The sequence below is a fragment of the Ixodes scapularis genome, unplaced genomic scaffold, assembly GCF_016920785.2.
Source record: "Ixodes scapularis isolate PalLabHiFi unplaced genomic scaffold, ASM1692078v2 PGA_scaffold10__122_contigs__length_95168666, whole genome shotgun sequence".
NCBI classification, from domain to species: Eukaryota; Metazoa; Arthropoda; class Arachnida; order Ixodida; family Ixodidae; genus Ixodes; species Ixodes scapularis.
In genome coordinates this window covers 64,649,607-64,660,094 of record NW_024609836.1, presented here as the reverse complement: position 1 = coordinate 64,660,094, position 10,488 = coordinate 64,649,607, and the positions used below count along the sequence as shown (strand labels likewise).

The 10,488-nt window shown below is 43.1% G+C and overlaps 1 protein-coding gene across 1 annotated transcript; it reads right to left on the bottom strand.

Moving 5' to 3' along the window:
• Positions 1–1,023: 1,023 nt before the first annotated feature.
• On the bottom strand, positions 1,024–3,272 carry LOC115329463 (tissue factor pathway inhibitor-like). Its single transcript, XM_029991059.2, has 3 exons — positions 3,206–3,272; positions 2,096–2,266; positions 1,024–1,073 (listed from the first exon to the last, which is right to left on the bottom strand). The coding sequence occupies exons 1-3, from the start codon at positions 3,270–3,272 to the stop codon at positions 1,024–1,026; spliced, it is 288 nt and encodes a 95-aa protein (XP_029846919.2).
• Positions 3,273–10,488: the final 7,216 nt, after the last annotated feature.

Sequence of the window (10,488 nt, the reverse complement as noted above, 5' to 3'; positions counted from 1 at the left end):
CCCTTAAGGAATATGCTATTGTTCATTCCTTAAAATTACACGGCTCAAAGATCGAAGATGTTCTGTGGTAGGCGACATTTGTGTTTTGATTGACTCACAGCACAATTTTTATTGCCATGTTTCAAAAATTATAAATTATTACTTACACAACCTAGGAGTAATTGCACGTATTACCCGTAGTTTCCGCAGTTTCATCTGCATACTGCACCTACTTCGGTCGTTAGTTTTATCAAGGTTGAAGTTCTCCTGTACTGTGTGGAATACCCTGGGACTCATTCAGATGGTAAGGCTAGAGTGCGTACAGCGACGAATTGTAAGAATTAGCTATGACAGCAACATTGGACCTAGAGTTTTTTATGAATACGTACGTCAATGGGGGACACTTGTTATTTCGTCTCTTTGCGACATGTTCTTTCTAAATATAAACTGCTCAACGCTGCTACTGTTTCTCCCGTCTTTAGGAGTAAAATCTCACTTCATGTTTTCCAGCGACAAAATCGGTCTACGGTTTCTTTTACCCTTTACCCTCGAATCTAGACCAGCTATGAAAAGTGTTTTAAACCTGACCTGCACTTTTTTCACTACCCTTGCATGTTTAAAGAAAAGTGTAATACTGAGTCGCACATCGCAGAGTAAATTATTTTTGATCCGATAGACTGCAACTTCCTGCAAGTGTAACCCTCCTAAAGCCTTAGCAGCTGTTTGGGACACAATAAAACACACACGTAAATATATACCTGTGTTATATATATATAATACAGTCATTTGGTCTAATACAACCAAGAACATATATGTAATTGAAAAGAAAATAATTTAGTCGAGCAATTCCTCACACAAGTATTTTTTTAGGATACAAACAGGCGGCTTACAGAGGAGAAAATGCTGGTGAAAATCACGCAGCACACATTCACTACAAGAGCGTTAGATATCATGATGCAATGCACAATAAACGAATAGGAGGCTGCTCGAATGACGGATAGGGTTTTGTTTATCTCGCAACATTGGTTGGTGAGAGTTACCGAATCATTGGCGAGCAGACTTTGAGTTCTTCGGTGACTTTGGCTTGTTTTTACCTGCGCGAGAATACAAATGTCATTCAGCGTCAAACCACGTCTGTTTTTCTTTTTCTTTTTATTCCTTGATTTGTACTAAAGGAACGTAAATTAAACATAATTGTTTTGGGGGCCGATGAAAGCAACCCTTGAAATAATATTACCATCTGTCTTTTTAAGATGCGAGTAGGAGTTGCTAGTCATTAGAACCTTCCTATAGCCTGCCGAAAGCACATCTTGGTACCAAAGTCCGATTTGGCCATATTTATCATTACGTGCACTTAACGAGTAGTAGCAAGAAGAGCTTTGACGTTAGGCAAACAATATTCACGGTGAGCAAGGGTAAAATCGTTATTTCATATGCCAAACAAAATAATATTTTTAATGATATGCTCAAATATTTAACATTCTAACGATTGTGATTTTCGCATTCTCCTCTCATAATATAAGATTGTTACACCCCTATGCACTCTAAGAAATGCCTTAACGTCCACTTACCCGCACAACACTCGAAGAGCCAATCTCTGCGATCTACAAAATCAGCTCAGCGAATGATGAGGCGGAACCTCTGTCTATACCTAAAAATTAAGTCTCAGCTGTGGCATTACGCAATGCAAGCAGGACGCAATGCGTTGCGTAATGCCACAGCAGAGACTTCATTTTTAGGTCTGAACAGATGTTCCGCCTCATCATTCGCTGACCTGATTTCCTACATCGCAATGATTGGCTCTTTGAATGCTTTAAGGGGAAGTAGACGCGCAGCCATTTTGCAGGGTGTCCAAGGAGGCTCATGATGTAGTGCTATACTGATATAGCAAGAAATGTACAGCCTAATACAGCAATTCTAATTTTCAAGACTGCGCTTAGTTATCTGATACAATAGTGCCTCTTTAAAACAGACTGTGTAGTGGCAGTTGTAAGATACAGGTAAGCGTAATACTTGTTTAATACGTGACACGTCACAAACCTCCGTAGGAAAACAACAGCGTGGACTGCGGCCCGTGTTAAATGGAAGAAAATAAAAGAATATGCGCAAAACTTACCGTAAGGACAGGCATCCTTGCAGGAACGTAGGGACTCAAAGTCATTGAGACCCCCTCCACATCCAGTGTATTTCTCACATTGGTGGGTGCGGTCGTTAAAGTAGAATATTGATTTAATCGGGGCATCAGGGGCGCAGACTGGCTCAGGATGTGGTGCTCTGCAGATTTTCTCTGCACGGAAATTCGGTGATATATTGAATATGAATAAAATCATTATATATAACAATTTAAGAAAGGCGCACCAACGAAAAATGGTTTCGACCTGAGATCAACTCCGCCCTGATAGGTTATGTCGAGCACGGGGAAATGAATTTGTCTGCGAATAGGGAAAAACACTCTACTTTCGACCGGCAAACAGTTTCTGTTGTTTTCGGATCGTTGCCTTTACGTAAATTCTAATACTTCTAATACCATTTACGAGTGTTTTACCATGTTATCACAAAGCGCTGATTGAATTTCCTTTAATAGAACCATTTATAAAAAAAAATACTGCAAGTTTTATATTCTGTAAAATCTCTTCATTAAATGCGCTCACGAGAACACCATTTGGAAAATGAGGTGGCATTGAAAAAAAAAAAATAAAACGCCCCCACTACCTTCCGCCCCCGCCCCCCCCCCCCCCCGCCCCCCCCCCCCCCAAAATAAAATCAACAAAAATCACAGCTATTAACATATAATATTATTAACTTTTTGTGATTCCTTTTTGGTCTCGCCTTCTGGGGGTACCGAGGGGTTGTCAGTCTGCATAAAAGCAGTTTTTTGCATTGGTTACATTCTTCCTCATGATAAAATAAACAGTGTTTCATATGTTTCAAACTAGTGAAGCAGTTACTGGGACCGATGGCAGTTAGCATCCTCGAGTATGCATTATAAACCTAATTATAGACCAAGCCACGTTGCATGTAAAAATCCGCTTCTCACAGAAAGACCAAGCAACTAAATCTGGCGGCTCAGGTATACGAAATTTTATCGTTGGTTTACGTTGATTCGGTACAAAGCAATAGAGCTCGGTGTAAGAGCTCGACAATTGTGATGCAGATTGCGAGCCTGAGCAAAATCTCTTAGAGCTGTAGAGACGTAAAAATGCAACGACTTCAGTAACAGACTTACCAGGCAGCACCGCAATGGTGCACACCACTGTAGCTAGGAAGCAAACGGCTGCAAAGGTCGCCTTCATCTTATACGGTAGATGTCGATGATGTAGTTACAGATTTCGGAGTGGGTTTATATAGTGCTTCACCGGAGTAAAGAAAGCATTTTTTATCGATTTCTTTTTGTAGAAAATGACAAGGCCTGTCACACGCATTGTTCGCAAGTCCGTGACAGCGAGCTAATCAGAACAATTGAATTTCGCACTGTCTATGAGAGATATTAATAAAATATTTGCGTCACAGGCTGCGGAAATTTTATCCCGGCTGCAGGGAGGCCATTATTCTTTTTTATATTCTTTTCTAAACAGTGGTAGAAGATTTTGAAGGATAACATATGGAAAGCCTCAAGAATGAGAGGAAACTAAAGATAATTTTAATGAAAGCAATTTTCCTTGAGCCACTATACCAGTGGTACCAAACTCTTTAGAGGGTGGGGCCCAGATGGCCCACACCGGATAGGTCGAGGGCCGACGTAAGACGGAAGAGGGAGGGGCCGGGGGGGGGGGGGGGGGGCGGGCTTATAACATTTTAAACAGAATAGACCTCGTGCTCCATGCATTTTATAAACTTACAGTTTTTCCAGTGACATCTTTAGATTTGATTTGACTACTTTGAACCGTGACCTGATGTGATGACAAGTATTAAAATGACACCACCCGTCAACCTGTTTCCATTTTTAATAAGGTAAGAGAGCAACTACACTGTCGTTCCAGTTGCTCAATTCTGGACTAACGGTCTTCACATTCCAAAGTTGTGAAAGGACGGATTGCTGTCGGGTGTCTTTCTTCGGCTCTTAAAGGGATTGTCGGGTCAAATTTTGTATTCGACAAAACAATTGAATATCATTGTTATTGCCTCGAGAAGCATCGTACGTGCAATATGCGAATTTTATATGCCCCTCTGCGTGAGTAATTGAATTTATACTGCTCCAATCGCATTCCAGCGTAAACGCTGGTTTCGTTCGCAACATTGAAGCTCTGACGTCACAAAACAGAAAGCGAGCATTTTTGTCTCGTTGTTTGCCTGCGAGTGAACGCATCAGCGTGCTTCGTTTTTGTTATTGTGCGCGACTGGTTTCGTGGTTGGGTGAGATTTTTGTTGCGCGGTTGGGTGCAACAACCACCGGGCGGCACATGCTAGCCAAGACATGACGTTCCACACTTTTCCACGAGACGTGCAGTGACGAGCAAAGTCGATCGCCGTCGTGCATAGGGACTGGGTTCCCGTCTAGATCCGAGATCCTGCTTATGCAGCAATCATCTCACAGAAGAAAGCTACGAGCTGAGCTCTCAGCGGACAGAAGGCTTGTAAGCTGGGTGTGATGCTGTGCCAACGATATTAAACCACGTCCACCCACTCCTCGCCCAAATCGGATGAGTCAATTTAGGTCTGTTCGATTCGCCTGAACTGGCTGAACTAGTTTGGCAGTGCAGGAACTGGTGCATTCGATTCAACCAGAAGTTGCACGACCGCTGCACTGGCGCGTTGGATTCATCCCAGTTCTGAACGAGTTCAGACGCAGTTCCTCAAAATCTTGCACCGGCTCCGGACTCGGTTCAGAGTCCGTGCAGAAGCAGACGAGAAGAGCAGACGGCGATAGCAGAACTCCTCGTCCGTCTCTGCTCGCTGTGTCATTTTTCGCAGCGATTGCTCAAATGTCTGCGATGCTTAACGATAACGGTGATACGGAGGTTGCATTTCCTTTCATTTATGATAATAACGTACCCGCGGTGGACGCGGAATTGAGATCATAACCGAGGGTAGGAATTTGCTTCAGTATGATATTCTAAAAGCGTTTTAGGCACCTGCTCGAGTAGATTTGACTCCCTGTGGTGAGTGTTAAAATGGTGGCTCACGTAAATTGTTTCATTTTGATGCTATGCGGGGATCCACAGTGTTGATATTCTTACTTACAGACACGGGAAAGGTATTGCCTTTTTGATGGTCTCCGCCTTCAGTTGCTCTTGGATGCATATTGAAGACTCCGATACATTTTGCAGAGGTCTGGGATTTAGTGCGTTTGCACTCGCATGTCGCCGTAGCTGAGCATAATACTGCATGCTTCGTCCGCTGGTATCTGTGGACGCCCACTAACGGGCCTGGGAAAAACACCGAGAATCGGCATTTTTTTTTGCCGATGCTCGCTTCAACTTGACGCGAAAGTTACGGTCGATAATTGTCTTGGCCAAGACGCTATCGGCAGGCCTTCGTCTTCGAGGTGACCGGTATACCAACCGCGCGCTGCCGCCAGTGACTCCCCCGACGCAAAATGATCCTGATGCCGCGAACCTATCGTCGAAATGCAAAGATTCCCTTTGAGGGGCATTTGCCGCTACCTTCTTGACTTCTAACCGACAAAAGTTCAGAACTTCCTGGCCGAATCGAACCGACCTTGATTATGCAGCGAAACCGAAACCAACAGCGTGGCCATCTCGAAATGATACCAGAAGTTGTATTCAACACGCGTGCAGCCCGCTATCTCTTTGACCCGCGTGTGAAAATGGAGCGTAGCTACGATTTACCGAACTCGTCCAAGTCAAGTGACGACATGCATTTGAACGGTTCGCCGTTTGCCTTCGACCCATGGACGTCGCCTCTGAGGGAATGACCCGCAGCCTCATCACCGATCCAGTGGATCTGCCGAATTGTGTACTCAGATGACGCTTCGTATACCTAAGTGCCGCTTCAGAGGCGCAATGTGCATCCTTTGCTTTGCAAGCGCCCCTAATTCGATCGGCGTCCGTCGCAGTTGTCTTTGCGCGAAACGGCATACGTTTGCTCGACGCTTATGACTGTCTGCGAGTAATATCCTGCTAAAAGGCATGACTTTTTTCCACGTGCTTGGGAACTGCATTAAAAGAACCGTATTTCAGTAGGGTACTGCCTAGGAGACTATATAATTCGAAACAAAATACAAGACATCCATCGACCAACGCTTGTTTTCCTGACCATCCGACAAATCTTTGCGTGTGGTGACGTCACGCAGCACCTACGGATGTCAGCCATTGACACTGGCGAAATTCGGGGAGCAGTTTCGTACATAGGATCATGAAAGGTTTAATTAATAACGGGAGATCATATATCAAAATAAAAATGACATTTGTCTATATGAAGGCTCCCTCAACGTAACGAGCGTAAGAACTTAAGTATTTCCGGTTTCGACCGGACAATCCCTTTAAGAAGTTGTGTTTTCGCATGTCGAATGACAGTTTCCGGGAGCAGGGAGGGAGGCTAATGATGTTGACGAAGGTAGCAAGTTCCCTTTTGAAGAAGGCCAAAGGTGTGAAGAAGGCTAAAGGGAAAATTGACAGAAAACGCATGGTAATCGTTCTGTACCTATATCGGGTCTCTGATAACCTGAAGGAAGTAGGAGGAAGGTACGGCATATCAGTAGTGTTCTCGGTGCATCAAAAATTGAGGCAATTGTGTTCTAGGGTTGGTGACGGGTCTAGTCGCCAAAAAGGCATCCGCACTACAGCGGACTGAGAACGGTGTGTGACATGTGTTTCGCCCGTTTGTTTTACGAAATCCCCATATCGTCTAATATGTGTTAATTGGGGCAGACGGGGAGGTGTCTCAGTGACATGCTTAGAGAGCATTCCTATTCACTGGGGGCCACTTTTGGGGCATATTAAGCAACACATTGCAGTACAGAGTGTACAAAAAAAATTAAACTTTTTTTTTTTTACCACAAAAATAAACTAGGCATCGTCCAACGCTCATTCTGCGCCCAAAAGTAGCCCTAGAGGTAACAACCAGATGCGAAAGTTTCAGCCCGAACGGACGCCTTATTGAAAAGTTATAACCGATTTTCTGAAAATTTCAATGGGAAAATGGCGCCCGACGGAGTTTTTGAATACATGCATGGGCTCAATGGCACTAGAAACCAAAAACGGGCAAAAATGGACTCCATTTTTCCATTGAAATTTTCAGAAAATAATTAGTAAATTTTGAATAAGGTACCGTGTGGGGCTGAAACTTTGACATCTGGTTGTGGCCTCTAGCGCTACCTTTGGGCGGAGAATGAGCGTTCGGCGATTCCTAGATATTTTTGTGGTAAAAAAAAAAACAAAAAAAAAAACCTGTAATTTTTTTTATGACACCTTGGAGATGCGAGTGCGTGCCGGCTTTCCGTAAAGTTTATGTCTTGGCCAGACGCAGCGAAAAACCAACAAGAACTTATAAAAGCATATTTTATTTTCATTAGTGGGATCTCTGCAAGCGATTATGAAAGGTGGTTTTTGAGGACACTCAGCGCTTATGGTACTGTCGTGCTTGATAGATGAGTAGGTGCTGATTTTTGGTGTCTGTTATTTGTTTTGCATATGTGCTTTCCTTTATCTTTTTTACTAATAAAGCTTCAGTTCCAAGCACAGCTTCGTCCTGTAGAGTTTTTTCTTCTCGTCGTCTTTGTTTTCTACTTTTTTTATCATCTTCTTTGTTCACATCCAGGTGCAGTGTAAACAGTTATTGTTGCGTTGTACCTTCCGAGGATTCTTTACGCTCTGCCAGACGGACGTTGCTCCCTTTCATGTATATTTTTGATGATTTTTTCATTATAATCTGCATCAGCATGACGCAAAATTATGAATACAAAGAAAGTGTTTTCAGCGAGTGTCAAGCTTCTTTAGACGTAATACTATTGTGTTATCCTAAAAGAATGGTGGCTGTTTTCGCATGAAAGTCAACCCAAGTTGATCGAGCCTTTACATTGCGTGAATTCGTTAGGCTTAGTTGTTTTTTACAGTATGTTCCCGTTATAATATTCTTTTCGGAAGACAGCAGCACAGCGATTTTAATCTTTCTCTCATAATCTAACACTAAACTCACTGGATTCTGGGAAATATAGCGCCCTTGCCTTCCTTTGCAGATAGTCGGACACAATCAAATACTAACATACAAAAAAACTAAACCACGCGAGCTGATTGACTGGTTTCTCTTTGCTTTAACAATCGCCATCGGGGTCCGTTAAAACCTGCGAAGCTTGGAAAGGGTCGTTCTGATGGAGTCCAAGTTCGCTTTTGAGCATCATCGTCTTGAAAGCTCTCATCGCCAAGATAAGCGTCTTTGGCACTATGTATGCAATCACGTTTTCAGTAAGGCTTATCTCCGCAGATATCTCAAAATTATATTGCTCTTTTTATGTCTTTCAATACAGATTATTTTTGAATGTCTCGAACCACCGCTTGAAGGCATTGAAACGTCTCTACAAAGCTGCCCGGCACCAGCGAATTTAAATCGGATCACCAAGAATGTTGAGGTCAATGAAAAACTGCTCATTCCATGAACCGAAATAGCGACATTGAGGAGAGCTTGGCGCATTTTTCCCAGGATGCAGTGTCTTTATCTACGACAGCTGAACACAACGAAGGTACACACACGCGCATCCGTGCACAGACACGCATGGTCACGCGTGGACACACACGCTCACAGACGCGTGCATGCGGACGTACATGCATACACGCGAACACGCAGATGCACGTTAAGGGTCATGCGCGCACCAACGAACACATACACTAGTGATGCAAATTATTGACAGTGGTATCGATACTATCGATAGTGGAAGCCAAATATAACTGTCTATAGTGAAAAGCTATCGATAGTGCTATCGATCGTCGACTACATTAAAACCAGGGTGTCGAGCCGAAATGTTTTTTGTTCCGGTTTTCGTTCCAGTTCAGGGAAAACTGTTCAGCTCCGGTTCAACTCCGGAGTGAAATAATAAAGGTTCAAACCGGTTTGAACCGGTTCGTATTCATATGCTACGAAAACAAATGACTACAGCAAAATATAAACTATGCATATTTTATAAAAGTGATACATAGAGAAAGCAAAGGTTCACATTACTGTGTGGAACGAACGAGCTAGTGCTGCGGCACCATGGGATGTGGGTGAAAGCGCAGTTCAATGTCAGGCAGCTGAGCGAAGAATGCATATCCGGGGAAAGACGACACTTTTGAGACGATAGAATGAACTTCAGTGCCGAAAAGGCTCGCTCCATGCTGACCTGGGTCGCAGGCACTCCAAGGGCTACTTGCGCCAATGGGTAGAGTTCTGGATGGCGTTCCCTTCTCTCTTCCCAAAACTGTAACACGTTAGCGTCCCTTAATTAAAAGCCGCGGCTCCTTGTCTAGCAATGCTCAGAGGAGCGGTGCGCCTTGATGTTTGTGTTTCTGAGGAGAAAACGTTTTGGTCTTTGCAGTCTCTGCTACCAGAGATCGAAGCTGTTTTTCTGTTTTCTGTAGCTGTAACTGTTAAATGGCCCCCCCCCCCCCTCCTCTTCCCTTGCTAGGCTTTAATTTCAGACAGATTATAAAATCCGCTGAGTTATTTTGAAAGGAGATTAGATGCGCCCTAGTATGGCAACTAGTGCAGGTTCTAAAATATCCATCGGCCTTTGTAGCGCTTTTAATGTCCGATCAGTTGTACAATGAAATCAAGGCGTAATTAAATTGCACACAGCTTTAAAAAAATGAAGACAAGAGACACCAAACAGGTTTAACCTGAATGTCAAAAAAGAAGAAGAAACAAGAACAAAGAGTGGTATAGAGAACAGGCGTGGTGTCCTTATCTCTTTTTGTCATTTTTTTTTGCACTTAGTCCGAGATGAAAAGCGAACTAGCCCAACTCGCCGTTTTGCTACCAAACAGGCTCAATAATTGGTCACTTTTGCTGACGTACAAATTGGGGATGTCCTGGTGTTTTATTTTCTTTGATAAGTCACTTCCGGTCCCCGACAAAAGGTTGGGACGAATGTGGTCATTAATTAAAGAAATACATAAGAGCAGAAATCCAGTAAAATTTATAGTTACCGTATTCATTTCGTTTGGGTTTTCGAGACGAACTTTATAAATTATGAAGACGAGCGTTATGTGAAAAGCCTGATAATGGAACGTTACAGAGCTTTGTGCTTCTTGCGCTTTTTGACTTCCCACATGAGCAAAACACAGCAAAAAGAATTGACCAGTTTTGCCCAAGAACAAAAAAAAAAAAAAAAGAAAATTATTTTGGTCCAATTCAACTTCGCGGATTGCTAGAAAATATTTTTTCTTTTATTTTTTGGTTTACTTTTCAGGTTACTGTGTTTTTCGCCAAGCACTTTTCACGCAACCTGAGTTCGCGTATAAACCGAAAACCACGTGGAAATCATATCGGTTCCGCTCCGGAGCGAGAAAAATTATTTCGTTGCGGCTCACCCTATTGGAAAAACGTACAAGAAACAAACCTGCTGCTTGTACAGTT

Coding starts and splice junctions, on each gene's coding strand:
- LOC115329463 (XM_029991059.2), bottom strand. CDS start 3,272: ATGAAGGCGACCTTTGCAGCCGTTTGCTTCCTAGCTACAGTGGTGTGC. Junction 2,267..3,205: donor CACCATTGCGGTGCTGCCTG/GTAAGTCTGTTA, acceptor ATTTCCGTGCAG/AGAAAATCTGCAGAGCACCA. Junction 1,074..2,095: donor CAAGGATGCCTGTCCTTACG/GTAAGTTTTGCG, acceptor ATTCTCGCGCAG/GTAAAAACAAGCCAAAGTCA.